Raw genomic sequence first — 19997 nt, 5'->3', positions numbered from 1 at the left:
TTATTTGTACAAGAAACAGACTACACAGCATAGTCAGCAGATGGCTGCACTTGCATCTTAGGGACCAACCATTTTATAACTGGGGGGTGGTAGGGATGTTATCGAAAAAAATATATTGTCCCCGAAAATTGACTGTTGAAAAAGAAGAAATTGCCTGCCACAGAAAAATACATTGTTGCAACGTATTTTTCAGGCTCTTAGTTTAAAAAAAAATATGTCTGGTTTTGTAGCTGTAGCTGAAAAAATATCTAATCTTAATACAAAATCCTGGCTCACCCCCTCGAACATAAAATGGTCAGTCCCAATGCACATCTCTCCTGGGGTAATACGATTCACCGAACAATTGGCTCATCACGATACGCTGTGCCACAATACAAGCATCATATGGTGAGGTTATGTATTGACACAAAACCATACACCTCTGTATAATAAGGGTCACATGTTTGTTTGTTTAAAGCCGCACTCAGCAATATTCCAGCTATATGACACCGGTCTGTAAATAACTGAGTCTGACCTGACAATCCAGTGCTTGACATCATGAGCATTAATCCATGCAACAGGGATACAGTGACATGCCTCAATGAGTCAGTGAGCCTGACCACCCAATCCTTTTGGTTAGGTTGCTTGGGACCTATATTCTTACCAGGAACCCCCACAGGTTACGAACAATATTGTTTACCGGTAGTTGCTGTTGCCAGGTCAAGCAGTATCAGCAGGTTGTCATGATGAGCAGATCCCGTGTTCATTCACCGGAAACTCCTACTGAGCCTCTCACGGCTACGTTACACGTCTAAATGCATGCAGGTGAAACAGGAGTAAGAAAAATGGAGAATAAGTGAGTGAATGAAAATGATATAAAAAAGCTGCTGGTTTGTGGTTCAGGTAAGCAGGTGTGTAAAGGCTTCAAAAGTGTATTACAGGCTTATACATGTTTGATAAAGCATTCAAAAGGTTTCTTCAAATCCTTATCACAAGTACTAGACAAACCACCATATTTAAGGTTACCCTTACATAAACTAATAGATCCGAGATACAGCGATAACTATCTGTCACAATGATAACTATCTGTCACAATGATAACTATCTGTCACAGTGGTAACTATCTGTAACAATGGTAACTATCTGTCACAATGGTAACTGTCTGTCACAATGGTAACTGTCTGTCACAATGATAACTATCTGTCACAGTGGTAACTATCTGTAACAATGGTAACTGTCTGTCACAGTGGTAACTATCTGTCACAATGATACTATCTGTCACAATGATAACTATCTGTCACAATGATACTATCTGTCAGAATGATACTATCTGTCACAATGATAACTATCTGTCAGAATGAAAACTGTCAGAATGATAACTATCTGTCACAATGAAAACCGTCAAAATGATAACTATCTGTCACAATAACTATTTATCACAAGTATCTCTTCTGTCAGAATAAAAATGTTTCTTTATTAGACATATGCAATGGCAAGTTTCCATATTTTAACAGTTGATTTCTTGTACGTAGAAACAGAGAGTGGACAAATAGTACTTAACATGCATAAAGAAGTTGCAAAGTTGTCTTCTTTGGGGTGGACACAATGCAGGGGACACCCTTGAGAACCCATCTAGATTTCCATAGTAGCTACTGCATCACATAAACCTACCACAAACACATTGAACACTGAAACATACAATATCCTGGACTGACACAACCATGTCTTGTTCACAAGTTTCCTCTTGTCAAGTGACACATGTGCAGATGTGACCGAGAGTAAGTCTACAGCCACAGTCCTAGCCAGAAATCCACTGGACAGGACAGCCATGACCTGTGAGTATGAACGTGAAGGAAGCACGCAGCGCCTCAGTTGGGGACGTCGATGATGAGGTCGGTGTCATCCTCCTCCCCTCCCATGATGTCACTCAGACTGAAATATACAACACTCCATCACGAACACGGCGTTGACAGGCTGATTCAGCAGCTCAGAGCTTCCCCTACACCTTTGATAGTCTCATCCAGTACTGACAGCACAGCTGGCAATTTAAAGACTCAGCATTTTTCTTAAAGATTTGTTCTTCTCTGCAATAATTATCTTTTTTTTTTCACATGGGTTCTCGTGTATGTAGAGAATTTCCAATTTCAAAATTGTCAATTCAGAACTGTGAATTTTGATATATACTCAACATAATCATTAATATCTTTGGGACATTTCTGGTCATGAAGGCTGAGCCCACAATTTCATACACAGATCCCTAACTTCTATATATTACATCTAGCAGTTTAAACTACATAGTTTAGGGCCCTCAGAATTTCACCAATAAGGTACTAAAATATCAGAGTAATCTTTTTTTCTTCTGCTGAGAGTGTTTACTAAATTCAGACACATAGAAAAGCTTTCATATGCATATAGGAAAGGGAAGTAACCCGGTCATTCCCAAGAGTTTTCATTCTGGTTCATATTTTATTTCCCCTGACCATCAATACAGAAAATGGACCTCTTTAAGAAAAACAGATATTTTCCAAATCTTTTCATGTCTTAAATCAACGTGCTCAAGAGATTTAATGCATTTCGTGAGGCAAGACCTGTTTCATTTCCACTTGACCCTGTGGTTTGGAAAAGCTACAAACCACACAATTACAAAAACGGCCTTCTGTACACAAGATGAAGGCCAAGATGAAGGCCAAGATGAAGGCCAAGATGAAGGTGGTACACGGTGTGGGAAATCTGCTGTGGCACGAGATGGAGCGGAAACTTACATCATCTGCTGCAAGCATAACATGCAGGTGGACGATGGCATATTAGGTTGCTGGTGTCGGCATTACACACCCACCAGACCAGAGACTTTCTCCCCTTTCCAATATGGCAGATTGATACCTTAATAGATAAAATAGGTGTTTTCTCATGAAAAATCAGCAAATAAGTAATCCTTGTACGTACATGTGCGCCCTCACAATATGTGAAACATGGTAATGATTCAAACAGCTTTTGAGAAACATTTTAAGATGCTGACACATTAAATTACCACCCAATCAACATCTTCCTGAGACAAGGGTGTTATCTGACTATAAAGGTCCAGTTACCACCCTTGCCGAACGAGGCTGGAATTCCAGGGTTACCTTTTGGCTGGTCTAAATAGCCTATGCATAGCCCAATCGAAATTGTGTAACAAACTAGACATCCGGTTCTTAAGCAACATGGATTTCAATGTGTAGATTTCGGTCAACTGCAGGATTTGCAAATCATGTGTACCGTCAACTTGCTGGGATAGATATTTTCCAAATCTTTTCATGTCTTAAATCAACATGCTCAAGTGATTTATTACAAAATAGAGTCTGATTATTGATCAGATCATCTTGACTTGGCACCGCTATTTTGTTTGAAGCAAATGCAAGTGATACAAGGGATATAGAAGGGACAACTCATAGCTGCCACTGGTGGCGCTACGATCAAGCCATGAAATTGCAACCTAGTTCAGCAAGGAGGGATACTGGACTTTTATAGTCAGTTAACACCCTTGACTCAGGAAGATGCCTAATCAAGGGTTATAGGCATTGTACACACCTAATTTCCACATCCATCTACATATCATGGAAATCTCTGCTACAGTACTTTTCGGTGAACAATAACCCGAGGCTCCTAATACTTCTTGAAGCAAAACCCTGACCTTACAAGTACAGTGATATTCCAAAGCCCAAAATACTAAATTATTGCGTCTCAATGAAATTTTTTCCAGTCAATAGGGGCTGGGACAGCCTGTAAGATAAAGACCCAGGTTCGATTCTCCACATGTGTGAAGCCCATTTCGGGTGTCCTTGCCATGATATTGCTGGAATATTGCTAAAAGTGGCGTAAAACAATACTCACTCTACATTTACTTGTGACAGTTATGTGTTTGTCAGAATCTTTCCCTGGAATTCAGCTAAAAGTGTCACAAATGTAAAACCTTACTCACTTCATGTTAAAAAAATAAAAAAATAAACTGACCAAATGTCAGAATATTAATTTCTTTAAAACAAGCCTCACCTGTCTGGGTTGGAGTTGTCATTGCTGAAGATTTCCATGGGAAGAAGCGTTGGAGCCTTCTCGATGCCAAATGAGTTCTGTTTCGCATCTAGGTGGCGCTCCAGCTCCTCCCGAGTCATCTGACCAGGCTGGCTCTTCACTGACTTGCGCTCGGAGGACTTTGGGTTAGCTGTGATGACACAAACCAATGTCACAACACTGACAACGTTCAAAGTCTGCCATAAATCATGTTAAACATGAAGTACTATTAACAAATGTACTAGTACTTTTGGGGGTTGAGTCCCATCCGGGATTCGAACCCACACTCTCAGAGTAAGGCACCTAATCACCAGCACACAAAGTCAGTGATCTAACCAACTCAGCCACCAAGACTTCCAAAAAAAATGGAAGTCCAACAACTGGTAGTCTAGATCACGTACTTTGTGTACCCCTCTGACAAGTGTAAATAGGCACGGCTCCCATGTCCAAAAGCTATGAAGACACAATGCCACTTAGAAGTGGTCAAATGTAACAAATGTTATATTTGGGATAACAGTTTCTTTGACCGGATAGGACTCGCCCAAAAGTACTAGCATTGTACTTTACTTCGAAAGTGTTGTCCCAAATATAACATTTGTTACAGCTGACCACTTCCTAAGTGGTCTCGTGGTCTCATGTAGTACTACTAGAACTTGGAACTGTTTGGGAACATTAACAGCAATTGTTGGGCATAATAAGTTTGTACCAACGAAACAATGATTGATTGTGATATGGTGCTACTTTTTCCGTATTTCCAAAAATTATCAAAGGACCTGATTTGGCAATGATTCTACAATTGCAAATACTTGCCTGGTTGCATATTGACGAGAAATGTGATTGATCTTTTTTGAATAATTATTTGATTCTATCCTGCTTTTTCTCAAATATTCCAGTCTGGACCAGACGATCCAGTGATTCATGTGAGCAGCGTTCCACATCATGAACCAAATCACAGAGCCTGAACACCTGATCCTTGAAGTGGTCTCTTTTGACCAGCATCGGTTTCTGGGAAACTACTCTGTCCCAGAATTCCCACATGGGGAGAGGTAAGGCAGCGCCATGCCAATTGTCAACACACGACCACTTCCTTGGTCTACTGGATAGAAAGTCTGACAATCAAGCAGGTCTGTGGTTCAATCCCCGTGTCATGCCAACAGATGTGAAAAGATGGTATTTGTTGTTACCCTGCCTGACACTTGTCATTAAGGGTCAAAAACAAGGACTGGTCGACTCGGAGTCAGTATACTGTGTCTGAGTGGGGTATTCATGCTAAAACTGTGGCATGGTATCTATGTGGGCTAGCACTATAAAACCAACATTAATCAAGACTAGTACAAGAAGACAGACACACATAGTTTTGTTTGTTTGTTTGTTGTTTAGAACCGCACTCAGCAATATTACAGCTATATGACGGCGGTCTGTAAATAATCGAGTGTGGACCGGACAATCCAGTGATTGACATCATGAGCATCGATCCACGTAATTGGGATGCGAAGACATGCATCAACCAAATCAGCGAGTCTGACCACCCAATCCCATTAGTCGCCTCTTTCGACAAGCATAGTTGCCTTTAATTGTTACACAAACAGACACAGACATACCAACGTGTGGCTATATCAGTGCAATAACCCTGACGTTAAACCCCATTTCGGCCAACATCATCAACACACTGCACTGAACACAAGGGCCCCAATAATCAACACACTCACGTTTTCCTTTCTTCAAACTGCTCTTCTTCTTCTTTCCACTGTCGCCTCCAGCTGACCCCGACACCTGCAGGCAATACAGAAAGTCCTCGAGTACAGAAACTGAATAAACTTCACAACAACTGATTCTCAGGCACAGCTTTACCGGACACAAATTGAGGAGGAGCCTGACCACACCGATCCCGTTCGTCGCCTCTTACGACATGCATGGGTTGCTGAAGAGTTATTTTAACCCGGATATTCATGGGTATTTAGTTAATTTCATATCACCTGTCTTGGATTTAATGTTTATGCTTTGAAGACTCCAAAATTATTACAAAGGCTCCCTGGACACAAAAACGTATGTACCCAAGTACATCCCTTAAAATCAGTGAGGACAGGTTGACTTTTTTTTTTCTAGTTTATTGAAGTGTACTAGCTGGTCCTGAAATTTATTTTCCATATCCATCAAAAGCAATGATAAGATGCCATCATTCTGTTTTTTAACTGCTGCAAGTGGGTTGAGAAACTATTAATTTTCACTTTGTTGTTTATCCGCTGCTTTGTCACAGAGCATGTTCACACAGTGCAGAATCTTTGACAAAGAATGACAGAGAAATAAACAATCAAACCAATGATGTCATATTTACATCCTGATACTAGTGTATGTTTGTAGTTGACAGAAGATACACAGACATGTTGTCTCACCTGTGTCGACAGCCCAGCCATGCCGGCACCTCCGATCAGATGAGCCAGTTCCGGCGGTACCCCCGACTGCCCCGGACTCACACTCGCCAACTTCCGCCTGGGTAGAACAACATGAAATACTGTCAGTCTGGAAAGTTTGGTGAGCAATAAAGTACTGTGAAAACTGGGTGCCACACTCGCAATAATTTCGTGATCCAATTATTTATGTACCCTTTAGCATATCCATTTTGATGACATCTTCTGTGAAAACTGCAACTGACTCACACTCGCAACAATTTCATGATGCAGCTATATATGAACTCTTTAGCGTGTCCAGAATATGAGTGAGTGAGTTGGGTTTAACGTCGCTTAAAACATTTTTCCAGTTATATCGCGGCATGTCAGCTTGAATGGGGGGAAAGCGCGAAGTGATGCAGGTCTCAGACGTTTACCACTTCGATGAAACCCACAAGCACGGGTATGGTTCTGACAAACCTAGAAACATAATTGGGGTGAACTGGGATTCGAACCCACAATCATAGATTTCTGGCGTGCCCATGGGACGCACAGCGAATCACGGTGCCTTAGACGACTAGGCCACCCGTGCCCCCCCGATAAGAAAGAGAATGATGTGGCAGGGGTAGTCAGGTGATCAAGTCGTGTCAGATCACACACATGGGAGTACAGTGCATGACCCATTTGTCTGGGTGGTGACCATGGTGATGCTGGGATGTGTTTGGGTGAAATGGAAAACTTTGTTCAAGCATGTTTGCAGGTCTACACCAAAATAGAAAAAAATTGGCAAGGATCGAAAGAAGAAGGAAGAAATGCTTCATGTGATAAGTTTAAATTAAAAACATTTCTAACCATGGGTACATGACACCAATTTTAATACATTACCCATACATTGCTACATACTAAAAGTGTAAAGACCTACTTTTTGGCTGGGGTGTCCTTGTGCCCATCTCCATCACTGTCACTGGAGGCTGTAGCATCGCTGTCTCCGGAGGAGTCATTCACCTTCTCATACTGCAGCAGCCGATCCAGCAGAAAACTAACAATCACAACAATCAGGTTATTCCCCTGACACCAACACATACAAGTCTGGGAAACGAGTAGCTGTCTCACAAACAGTACCACTGGGAGTGTACCAGGTTATTCCCCTGACACCAACACATACAAGTCTGGGAAACAAATAGCTGTCTCACAAACAGTACCACTGGGAGTGTACCAGGTTATTCCCCTGACACCAACACATTCAAGTCTGGGAAACAAGTAGCTGTCTCACAAACAGTACCAATGGGAGTGTACCAGGTTATTCCCCTGACACCAACACATACAAGTCTGGGAAACAAGTAGCTGTCTCACAAACATTACCACTGGGAGTGTACAATGTTAGATGTATAAAAGTACCATATTCGACGTAATAAGCGCCCAGGGCGCTCTCAAAATTAAAAATAGGGGGCTCTTATTAGAATATTATTTTGGTGAAGAGTTGAAGACAGATATATTTTTCCAGTATTTAATTGCCCATAATTAAGGGTGCATATAACACATGAGGGCGTATTATACACAAATAAATAAGTCTTGTGTACATAGTCAATCGGAAGGGGTGTTAATTGGGACTGTTCACTAGCCAATGTATTAGCAAATATCGCCTAGGGCACTTATTAGATCAGGGCGCTTTTTGCGTCAAATACGGTATATATATATTCGACATATTCACGCTGCTCCAATAAACACCCCCTGACTATCTGACTGATCTGTAAGTAATCTTATAAGTGCCCCCTACTAAGACCAAAATGTGTATTTGCTGGTGGATATTGCAGATTTGTTTAAAAAACCAAGCAATGGAGAAGGCATATATAATTGCCTTGTAACTATTTTCAAATTTATTTTAGTTTCATTGATGTTTGCACTAATTTAGTTCACTGCTGCTTGATCTCTAACAACAAATAATGTGCTGTTTATGGGTTTAACAAGAACCTCCCATTTGCTATCAAGCACCTGAGTGCTTATTACGGCTATTATGGTAATATGATGGAACTAGACACAGAACAAACCTCCTGTCCCGTGACACCTTCAACAGCTTCCTCTGGGCTTTCCGTAATTCTTCCAGGAAACATTCTTGCTCCTGAAAAATTAATTCTCTTCAGTGAGCGAGTGAGTGAGTATGGTTTTATGCCACTTTTAGCAATATTCCAGCAATATCACGGCGGGGGACACCAGAAATGAGCTTCACACATTGTACCCATGTGGGGAAACGAACCCGGGTCTTCGGGGGGACGAGCGAACGTTTTAAACACTAGGCTACCCGACCACCCCTAATTCGCTACAGCATGTTCAGTAATTACATCCATCTTATGTAGAAAAATCAATACCAGTCGGATCCATTCGATTTTTGTAGCAAAGATTTTGTAAAAGAACGATATCTGAGCACATAGAGTGTGATAATTATATGAGTTAAGCTATCTACTATAAAACAGAGCATAACCACTTCTGGTGTTTCTGTTAAAACTGGATTAATAACTACCTCAATCCTGAGAGACATCCCAACAACTGCCCCAATCTCCTCTTGCCTGACTGGTTCACATACCAAGTGTGTTATAGCACTGATTAAAGTATTAGTAAAGTGACGTTAAGTTATGTTAGATTTGGTTTGTTTGTTTGTTGTTTAACACTCAGCAATATTCCAGCTACGGCAGTCTGTAAATAATTGAGTCTGGACCAGACAATCCAGTGATTGATATCATGAGCATCAATCCACGCAATTGGGATACGATGACATTCATCAGCCAAGTCAGCAAGCCTGACCACCCTATCCCGTTAGTCGCCCCTTACGACAAGCAAAGTCGCCTATTATGTTGAAAGCGAACAGTAGATGGATGGGTGACCGTGTTCAGTAGCTTGACTCCCGCAAACGTTTCTAGGCCTTCAGTCCTGCACCACAGAGCACATTACATGTGGTGTCTCCTTAGACAGGACTTTGTTTGAAATATTCCTCTGTTCAACAGTGACTGTAAACTTTCTAGCGCATCATAAAGCAGTGTGGGCTGAATACTCCCCAGGGAGCTGAGAATGAAATCTGAGTGCACACTAATCCATTGAACGGGGCTACAATTCACTCAGTTAGAGCATGCTTTAGGGCACCTTTAAAAACCAGTTTCCACCCTTGCTGAACTTGGCTTGAACTCATTAGTCAAGCAAAATATAATTCCATTATTCCAGCCTAGTTCGCCAAGGGAGGAAATTAGACTTTTATACTTCGTAAACTCCCTTGCCTAGGGAAGATGGCTTTAGGATGTGAATATTGTGCATTATAAATATACATATTATTGTTATTAATTATTATTTGATCTGATACATTGACGTACATAAACCAGGAGCTTTAATTTCTTCTTAAGAGTCTTATACTTTCCCTTGTAGTCAATCTGCTGTTCACCTCCATAACCATCTGTAACAAAAAAACAATTTGTTGATCTCACAAGGACATAAGGCATATACCACACAACAATTCACAATCCATATAGCTAAACAATGTTGTGTCAAAAGTGAGAGAATTTATGGATGGGATCTAATTTATATGAAGAACACGTTTTAGAGTACTGTAAATCGTGAAATTAATGCGTATCCGAAAGAATGCGACTCTAGCCAAAAATGCGACTCAATATGAATGCGACACCCCCTCCTCTCAAGCATCAGTGGATTTCTATCTAAAGATGTCCTCAGTCAGGTTTAGAATCCTCACCTTAATCCAACCTTACATTAATCTAATCACACCAAATAGCACCGCTTATTAGCGCTGAGTAAAGTACTTCCGCAAAATCAATACATGCGCGCTGGCTCATGTCGGCCTTTGATGCAGTCGCTAAGAACAAAGGGTGACGTCTGTCTGGACTTGCACGTGTGATCAGTGATGACATAAGTGAATAGAACTCTTGTCTTGACCCCAGCAGTGACAATTCACAGGATGTAGTCAGTGTTTGAATGATTTTGTTTATATACTTTATATACAAGTGCTGCTCAATAAACAGTGGTGTGGAATACATCAGCGTATGTTTAAGTTGGTATTTTTGATATCCCAAATGTCTTATTGTTGATATAAATGCGATGTTCAAAAATGCGAGCAAAGACCACTCGCATTTTTCGCATTTAATTTCAAGACTTACAGTATATGCCTTCATGAGGTGAATGCAACATGAGTGTTATACATGTTAAAATTTAACTAAGATAAATAATGATACAGACATTGAATCTGATTAATGCATTACACTTCAGATCCATTACAATACATTTTGTTTGTTTGTTGTTTCACAACGAGCTGAGCAATATTCCGGCTATAAGACGGCGGTCTGTTAATGATGGAGTCTGGACCAGACAATCCAGTGATTGACACCATGAGCATCAATCCACGCAATTGGGATCGATGACATGCATCAACCAAGTCAGCGAGCCTGACCATCCGATTCCGTTAGTCGCCTCTTAGACAAGCATAGCATGCACAATACATAGATGTACCATACTCTGATATGCAGTTACACCCGACCTCTTTGAGGATCACAAGTTAACATGGTTCAATTAAGGCCTTTGTACTGTGATATATTACATTCATTGTAACAGAAAGATCCACATTCTTCTTATCTTTCCGATGGTAGGGGACCCAAGGCCAAACGACCTATTTAATGGCCAGTGATAACTAGTTATGTAATTGAGTCACATCTCCAGTTCGTAGCTATATTGCGCCTGTGGTATCTTATGAAAGGGTTGTTTTAGGATGCAGTAATCATCAACCTGAGCCCGGTAAATTGGTAAAACAGAGTAAGGAGGGTTCACGATCCACAGTTTGCAAATATTTAACACACTGTACAGAAATGCATTAACTGATAAAAATGTAAAGGTATAACGTGCATTCATTACCAGCAACTGGCATCATTATGTAGTCGTTAATGTTAACGCCGCATGCACTGAAATGTTTGTATTGTCTTTTTCTCTATTTCCTTGAAACGAAAGTCGGTGTTATCCCCCTTGGATCCGTGAACTACGTCATCACTTTACGATGGCAAGTGCTCTACGTTGCACTTTGCGACTTCCTTTTGCAACTTCATTGGCGATGTAGGTGGATAGTCATGCCGACTTACATTTTAAAATCCAATATTATCGCTATAATTATTTGACATCCTGCATTATAATAACAATTTCAAATAAGATAATAAATTGTATTTCTAAATATGCCAATATTGTTCAGACATTACCTGGCATTATTGGTATATTTACTCATTTTGGTCCGGCATGTAGTGAAGCCTGGTTCACAGGACACATGAATTGTACACTCACAATGTTTACATCGGCACATATCACAATATATCTCACTGAAACATGTATGGATGCCCAGTGCTATGTTATTTGTCATCTTTCACATTTTAGTTTCACTCACGATGAAAGATAAATGGCATGGCATCTTTGAATCGGCTATGTTATGCTAGTAAATTCGAAATAATTTTGCTCAGTCCAGATGAATTCATAGATTTTTTAATCTGGTTATTTGGTAGAATGATTGGGTTATGAGGATGGCTACGAACGTGGGTCATTTTACTATACAATGGTTGGAATGAAATAAAATAAATAGAACTGGTTGATCGTAGATGGGCCTGTATGCTTTGTAGAGATTTGCAGATTCAGAATCAGTATTAATTTTCAAATTTTCACCGTGTAATTTTTTTTAGGACGCTTAAAATCACACGGACAACGGTAAAACATATTACTCACTAAAGTCAACCATCACCTGAGTATTTACATTGCAGTGTGACTCCACACCCTTCGTTATAGCAGGAGTAATCTCGATAAACATGGCCATCCGAAAGCGTATGTTTTATCCGACACGATATTACTTGAGCATTTTGAAAATAAGCAAATAAATCTTTTAGGAAAACAGGTATTCCTTCATTTATTTCAATTACTATCTTTTCGAAGATGTAGAAATTGTTGACCATTAGTGGTTCAAGGGCAGAACTTGTTATCAGAGCAGACAAGTGAGGATCAGGGTTCAGTGTATCTCATACTGTCTGTGGATAATTGCTCATGCTGTATAGCACTAGTCTGACCTATTTTCATGCCGTCATACACTTGAAATATTTTTTACTAAAACTTAAAACGACTTCACATTGTTTGATATAAAACATAAACAGAAGTATACAGTTTTGTGTAATAGTAATACTGTTGGATAGAGCAGAAGGTTGTGGGTTCAGTCCCTGGGTGTTTAATACTTGAAGGTACTAGTTGCCTTGTGCTCGGCATTAAGGCACACACACACACACACACACACACACACACACACACCACTATATAAGTATTATAAGTGCAATCTTGAACGAGATGCTAAATCATATTTCATTTTCTGTTTAATACATAAGCTGCACGTGATGCTGCCTCCTCATCTGATTAAGACTTTGGCATAATGCTCAATCTGCTTGGTCTGCTATATTTTCAAACAATCCTGATAGTGCAACACGTCAATTTTAAATCACACACATTCTAGTACACACACCTCTTTTCATGTATCCACATTCACCCGCTAACCACACAGGCTGCGGACACCTAAACGAGCCTCCTGGTGGTAATGAAGGCCGTGAATCAACCAAGCGCTAACGGTGAAGCGCTATTCAAAGTCCTTTTACATGCTCTTCAGTGACTTTGCCCACGCACGCGAAAAACCGGTGTCCTGCAGTAGGAATTGAAAATCCACATCCCAAAGAGGCCACGCTGACTGATAGTCAGTAATGGTCAGTCTTTACCATGTTTACTTATCTGTAATGTATGTTTCAGATGGGTCCCAAACCAGCGCCAGCAGCCCAAGTGGCTAAGAAAAAGGTCAAGAAACCAACATATGTTGAGAAAAAGATTGGTGGAGACAAAAATGGAGGAAGTCGACGTGTGGCCATCACCAGATATGTAAGTTAGAAAGTTCCTACTTGTTGAGGGCAACATGCAGATCTCTAAATACACCAGCAATTGCTGTATATCAGGGGTTATGGGCGTCTTAGTCGTCCAAGGCGCTACAATCACTGTACAGAGTTGCTTTGGCACGTACCCATGATCGTGGCTTCAAATCCTGATTCGCCCGGATTATGTTTCTGGGCATGTCAGTAGACTCTACACCATACCCGTGCATCACTTTGGGGTTTCCTCCCACATTAAGCTAACACACCGTGATATAACTAGAATACTGTTCAAAGTGGTTAGGCCCAAATCCCACAATGCTGTATATCAGATAAGTGCCTTTGTTTTTTATCTCATTAGTTAGGGGGATAGAAGCTAACATTTCTGGTCCACTACTCATTATACTTCTCAAAGTTTGCTGAGTGTCAAGTTTGATATAAAAAAATCATCAAACAAGTAAAGATTGAAGTATCCCAGTACACACCGTTTGGGTAACCCCAGTAGGACCTCAATAATATGATGAACAAACGGGCATGCATTTATGGGCACGATGTGCGCAAGGTGCTTGAATACCTGTGTTTAGATGTATCTTGACAGAATCTTTGCACATCATTGTCAGAGAGCACAACAACATTTGCTATTGAAGATTGTAACAACTGAATGCACTTATTCCCCCTCATTATCAAAGATGTCGATAGTACTTGAAGACCAAAGTAGTAGGCAGATGCATAGGCATTATTGAAACTGGATCATCACAAAGTCACATTGCAAACATCTTTGGTGACCGCCAATTGGATCAGCAGGTCAAAGAATCGATACAAGACGTTTGGATCAGCTACCCAGTGACATGCACCACACAGCGGGAAGACAGGTTTCTCCTGATTGCAGCAAGACGTCGTCACTTTGTCACTGCTACCACACTCAGAAATGACATGCGGAACATAGTGGCATTAACGTTTCTTCTCAGACAGTGCTTATCTCTGTTAGGATAGTCTCCAGTCAGATTTCAGGATATCCAACATCTCCGAACATGACAGCTTTGGAGAGGGATCAATCATGATTTGGGGGCATGGGTGGCCCAGTCGTCAATGGCGCCGTGAATTCGCTGTGTAGAGTTGTGTCCCTTGGGCACGCCAGAAACCTATGATTGTGGGTTCTAATCCCGGTTCACCCCAATTAAGTTTCTAGGTTTGTCAGCACTGTACCCATGCTCGTGGATTTCACTGAAGAGGTAAACATCTGAGACCTGCATCACTTCGGGCTTTCCTCCCACATTAAGCTGACACGCTATGATTTAACTTGAATACTGTTAAAAGTGGCTTTGAACCCAACTAACTCGCTCAATCATGATTTAGGGTGTGATCAGTATTGCTAGTAGAACCAATCCCACAGTGAGGCAAGATGGCAGGTGTGTTTTGTTACTGGGATTACATTCTGGATGTGTACGCTAAACCATATGCTGTTACAAAAATAACAATTGGACAGGACTTATCCTCATGGACGAAAATGCACAACCTCGACGTGCCAGGGTTGTTAATGCCGACTTAGAGTAGGAGACCATTGTATGCGTGCAGACCCCCAACCTTATCGAACACCTGTGGAATGAGCTGCAGATCGCCCTCTCATGAGACCCTGTGCTTCCAGGAACTCTACAGGAACTCGGCAATGCTTGAAGATTTGAACAATCTTCTTTGGCAACCATCCAGACACTTATTGGGAGCATGAGACAATGGTGCAAGGCAGTGATCGATCATGTGGATCACATACGTGCTACTGGGAGTTGTTTGTTTGGACAATGAATTAGTTTTTGTGATTTTGTTTTACTTTCAGTTTTGGTCAGATCCACAGTGTGGCAATGAGAAGGAGAATGAGGTGGTAGGGGTAGTCGGGTGATTTAGTCGTGTACTGTCACAATGCATGGGATTACAGTGCGTGACCCATTTGTTTGGGTGGTGACCATGGTGATGCTGGGATGTGTTCAGGCAAAATGTTTTCAAAAGCTGGTAACTTCGTTCAAGCATAATTCCACATAAGGATAGGACGAGAACTGAAGAAATGCATGGTGTGAGATAGGATAAGTATATAAATATAAAATTAAGTGTCAAATTTACAAGTTTGATGTGTGATCTGATTATTGGTCACATGGCAAATGCCAACAGACTTTTTCCATTGGACACGATGCCTTTGTCTTTTTCAATTTATGCACACAATTTGACGTATTACCTTTAAAAGTGATGATTCTTAGCAAACTTTGAGTAGTATATATTAACATTGCAGAATCCTTAAAAATTGTGAATTTTCAGAAGGTCGTTATGATCCCTTAATTATTGGGCAGTTTGGCAAGGGTTATAAGACAAGTGCCTATTTCTATGGTTAAGACACCAGACATGGGCTTCACATATTGTATCCTTTATGGGGAATCCAAACCAGTGTTTTTATTACAAGTCACAGCCCTATCGTTTGGGGATGATTGTGGCCCCATGGAGCAGTGTTGGGAATTGGTTGTAAAATCATGATTGATGATTGGATCATCCCAACTGGTCGATCATCAAAATTAATCAGTTAGCATAATTTTTAAATGTTTTTTAGTGTTTCATGCAGTAAAACTATATCACACTTTTAGCTTTCTTATGACTAAAAAGTGCTTGCCTTACTCTTTCTCACTTGTTTCTCTGAGTACTAAGTAGTAAGTAGTGGATAAATGATTATCCAATCAATTGCCATGGAAATACTTGCAATTTATTTATTCTATTAGAACAGTTGAGAACTTGAGAGAGGGGCCAGAGTCATGTGCATTCGATGGCTTGGTCATTTGGACCTTCCAATCAATCTTCGATAATTTCAATTAATTGGAACACTTCTCTGAAGGAGACGCAATTTTTTGTGGAGGAGCTTGCAAAAAATACAAATGAGTTATCTCCCTTAGACTCATGACTACAGCCTTATAGCGTACCATGCTTACCGAGTTCTTTTCTCCACAGCCCCGTTACTACCCAACAGAAGATAAGTCTCGTGACCTGAAACACAAACAGAAGGCATTCAGAAACCATAAACACAAGCTGAGGAGCACCATCTCCCCCGGCACTGTGCTCATCATTGTCGCTGGCAGACAAAAGGGAAAGGTAAGATGGATTATTGTTACATTAGTCCTAAACACTAATGTGCCTATTACTAGGCCGAGGTTAAATTAAGGTGGAGACTCTAACTTAAACAAAGTGTGCACATGATCATATGCCTATAGACTCTGTTTTGAAAATAAATTGTTATTTTGGGCCTTGTTACACTAAAAGAAATAAAAGAATTTGTTCTCAGGCATTGACTTTTAAAAACATAGTGAGGGCGAGTGTGTTTTATTGTTTGCATGTTCAGACTAGTATGTAACCAAATAAACAGTTGTGGACAATCAACCTGAGAAAGGGCCTCCCTACATAAACTGTATTCATATCTTTGCAGCGTTTTTTTGTGAAAGTGTTCTATTAATACATGATTTTCAAATTTGTTTTATTTCTCTAATGTTTGCGTGTTCAATCAGTTCTTATCCCATTTAATTATCCCTGACTTGTGGCTTTCATAGTGTTAAACAATCACTCATAAAAAAATGTTGATAAATAAAACTGTTAAGCCTGTGAAGCTTTGCTTGTGGTGATAGCAAAGTAAATTGGGGGTAATTATTTACAATGTGTGACCCTGTTCCTTTGTTTCAGCGCGTTGTTTTCCTGAAGCAGTTGAACTCCGGATTGCTTCTTGTTACTGGTGAGTGGTTACTCTAGTCATTCTCTCTTCACACGCCTGTAGACACTTGAACATAGTGAGAGTTGCCTCTCCTTTGCATCTCCTGTTCAAATAGAACATTCCCACTTCTATCCGATCATCCTTCTGCATGTGTTTAATTGTTGTTAAACGCTGCACTCAGCATTATTCCAGCTGTATGGCGGCGCTCTGTAAATAATCAAATCTGGACCAGACAATCCAGTGATTGACATCATGAGCATTGATCTATGCAATTCGGATACGATGACATGCATTAATCAAGTCAAAAAGTCTGACCACCCAATCCTGTCGCTCGCCTCTTACAACAAACATGGGTTGCCGAAGACCAATTCTAACCGGATCTTCAGTTATTCAGGATGTAAAAGAGTCGTAATCAAGTGATTAAGTCATTGGCTCAACGTGCTGACGCTCTGGGTTTCATTTACCACATAGGTACAATGTGTAAATCCAGGTTTTTTGGTGGCCCCTTCTGTGATGAGGGTGGAATAATGCTAAAAGTGGAGCCTCACCCAACTCGCCACTGATGTGAAAATTCAGGGCATGCATACCAACCATTCGTGACCAACTCGTGTTATTCCGGGACAAGCCGAATAGCGACTCGTGCCCCTCTCGTGGCCATTTTTTGCGACCGGGTTCCGTCTTAGCGCAAACGGGCATACCTAAAACAATTGTCAACTCGTTGCGTAATGGTTCACATATCTTTCCCCATATATTATATATATTTTAGATACAATTTAAAGCACATCGGGACATGCGGAATTATACAGTATGATTGACCACGTTTAACTGTGTCTTGGGTATATTTTTAGATGTAAGACACATGTTAAATCAAAAATTGTTTCAGAGGGATTCTTTGACGTAGAACTTGAAATCATACGCGCATTCTGATTGGTTTGTCGTATTTTCGCACATAACATTCATCGATAGGGGGACGAGTCTTCTTGCAGGTTACGGAAAGGGGCGAGTGCATGGTGACGAATGGCATACCAACATGCAAGAACTAAGGGGCATAACTCTGCTGTTATTGTGTATATTATAGCTGTATGTTTTCCTTGGGCTTCAGTTAAAAGGGATTTACTGATTTTGAAGCAAACAGTTGGAAGTGGTTAGGACCTTCATGTTTGTTTGTTTGTCGTTCAACGCTGCACTCATATTCCAGCTATTTGACGGTGGTCTGAAAACAATCGAGTCTAGATTAGACAATCTAGTCATTGGCATCATGAGCATCGATCCACACAATTGAGATACGATGATAAGCATCAACCAAGTCAGCAAGCCTGACCATGTCATTGTCATCTCTTCCACAGGCCCTTACCAGCTGAACAACTGCCCTCTTCGTCGCATCAACCAGATCTATGTGATCGCCACAAAGACCAAGTTGGACATCAAGGGTGTGAAGCTGCCCGACAGACTCAATGATGATTATTTCCGAAGATCTAAGCAGCGAAAGGCCAAGCAGACCGAGGGAGAAATATTTGACACTAAGAAAGAGGTGGGGATATGTTATGAAGTTCATTATACAAGCCTTCGTCCAAAGTATTGTTTTTGTAAAAATTGTGCTTTTAGTTTTCTGAGTGTCACCTTGAATGGCGTTAAGCGAGTACATATAAAGTCTGTAGAATGGTGTGCTATGTTTGTGTATTTGTAAAGAATTTTTAATGTGAAGTTAACAAGATATACAGCTTTATGATTGGGCAAGATGTCGGTCACATGACCTCCAAATTGACGTTTATATGTGTATAAAAGATACAATTTGACGTTCATATGTTTTTCACGAGACCGTATTCTTGAAATGATGTGAACCCTGTGTATGAACGTTGTTGCAAGCTCCCACGTTCATACAGTTTGGCCCTCACACTCCGAAGGTTCATACTCCAATGAACTCACACAAAGTGAAAGTCAATTCTTAGGTATACATGTGGACTATATATTTAAATCACATGAATTTGCTTAGTCTCTCAGACCCTGAAACAAAAATGATATTTTATATATATTAAAAGACAACTGAAGAAAGAAAACGATTTTCAATCAGAGACTAAATGGTTTTGTCGTTGCTAAATGTTTCTCTCTTCTGGCACTCCAGAGGTACCAAGTGTCTGAGCAGCGCAAGGCTGACCAGAAGGAGGTGGACAAGCAGCTGCTGGACGTCATCAGGAAGAACTCTGAGAAGAAGCTCCTGTTTGGATACCTCGGCTCCATGTTCTCACTCCGCACCAAGGAGTTCCCACACAGGATGGCCTTCTAATTGTACAGACTTATTGGACACATTAAACTTGGGAACCCTAGTCAGGCTCTGTTGTCGTGTCCAGGTCTCTCGATTTAGCCCCTCCAACCCCCCCAACATGGTGTTTCCTGGTTGAAATAAAAACCCAGCAACCGATGCTTTGTCGTGAGAGGCGAATCTGGTTGTCAAACTCAGTGACTTGGTTGATTGTTTGTCATTGTAGGATGACAGCGTGGATCGCAGTCTCATTAAAATCTGTGGACAGTGGCACATTAGACAATCAGAAAGTAGCTTTGTCGAGCTTAACAGCACTGGCTCAAACTGGCAACGTCATTCCAGACTACTCATTAACAAGTATTTTGACAAAGTTCTCTCTTCAGATTTTGAATACTAAAGAAAAGAAAATTCTAGAATGTCCTCAAATATGGCCGAGGTTGTATGGCAGTATATATCAATGAAGGTCCATTCCGTTTCAAATGTTATTCGACTGAAGGGGGAGATAGAGGATGATTCTGAAGCCCGTAACTGTTCAACTACCCGATAACCTTTTCAAAGTTGCATAATGAGAAAACACATTCCAACTGTCACTTTCCCAATCTAGGCGACTTTGCTTCTCATAAGAGGTGACTAATGGGATCGGGTGGTCAGGCTTGCTGCCTTGGTTGATG

General features: G+C 40.7%; 2 protein-coding genes across 4 annotated transcripts; one reads left to right on the top strand and one right to left on the bottom strand.

The window, feature by feature from the left end:
* Positions 1-670: 670 nt before the first annotated feature.
* On the bottom strand, positions 671-11426 carry LOC139456489 (INO80 complex subunit E-like). Of its 3 annotated transcripts, none has more exons than XM_071238229.1 (9): positions 11307-11426; positions 9773-9852; positions 8462-8532; positions 7336-7452; positions 6420-6516; positions 5736-5799; positions 4009-4177; positions 2742-2859; positions 671-1911 (listed from the first exon to the last, which is right to left on the bottom strand). In XM_071238229.1, the coding sequence occupies exons 1-8, from the start codon at positions 11329-11331 to the stop codon at positions 2784-2786; spliced, it is 699 nt and encodes a 232-aa protein (XP_071094330.1). In that variant the 5' UTR covers positions 11332-11426; the 3' UTR covers positions 671-1911; positions 2742-2783. The 3 variants fall into 3 exon arrangements, with proteins under 3 accessions (XP_071094330.1, XP_071094331.1, XP_071094332.1); XM_071238230.1 differs by having other exon boundaries at positions 11316-11426; XM_071238231.1 differs by lacking the exon at positions 2742-2859.
* A 21-nt stretch (positions 11427-11447) lies between these two features.
* Positions 11448-19390, top strand: LOC139456490 (large ribosomal subunit protein eL6-like). Its single transcript, XM_071238232.1, has 6 exons — positions 11448-11510; positions 13221-13346; positions 16316-16456; positions 17039-17087; positions 18413-18597; positions 19189-19390. The coding sequence occupies exons 2-6, from the start codon at positions 13221-13223 to the stop codon at positions 19348-19350; spliced, it is 663 nt and encodes a 220-aa protein (XP_071094333.1). The 5' UTR covers positions 11448-11510; the 3' UTR covers positions 19351-19390.
* Positions 19391-19997: the final 607 nt, after the last annotated feature.

Source organism: Haliotis cracherodii, unplaced genomic scaffold (genome assembly GCF_022045235.1).
Source record: "Haliotis cracherodii isolate W230 unplaced genomic scaffold, xgHalCrac1.p SCAF_11, whole genome shotgun sequence".
NCBI classification, from domain to species: domain Eukaryota; kingdom Metazoa; phylum Mollusca; class Gastropoda; order Lepetellida; family Haliotidae; genus Haliotis; species Haliotis cracherodii.
This window is presented reverse-complemented; position numbering and strand designations above follow the sequence as displayed.

Excerpts from the sequence above, each read along its gene's own strand:
- LOC139456489 (XM_071238229.1), bottom strand. The coding sequence starts at position 11,331 with ATGATGCCAGTTGCTGGTAATGAAT. Across the intron at positions 7,453-8,461 it reads AAGGTGTCACGGGACAGGAG|TTTTCTGCTGGATCGGCTGC; the intron begins GTTTGTTCTGTG and ends TGTGATTGTTAG. Across the intron at positions 2,860-4,008 it reads GACAACTCCAACCCAGACAG|GTATCAATCTGCCATATTGG; the intron begins GTGAGGCTTGTT and ends TTATCTATTAAG.
- LOC139456490 (XM_071238232.1), top strand. The coding sequence starts at position 13,221 with ATGGGTCCCAAACCAGCGCCAGCAGCCCAAGTGGCTAAGAAAAAGGTC. Across the intron at positions 13,347-16,315 it reads GTGTGGCCATCACCAGATAT|CCCCGTTACTACCCAACAGA; the intron begins GTAAGTTAGAAA and ends TTTTCTCCACAG. Across the intron at positions 17,088-18,412 it reads CGGATTGCTTCTTGTTACTG|GCCCTTACCAGCTGAACAAC; the intron begins GTGAGTGGTTAC and ends TCTCTTCCACAG.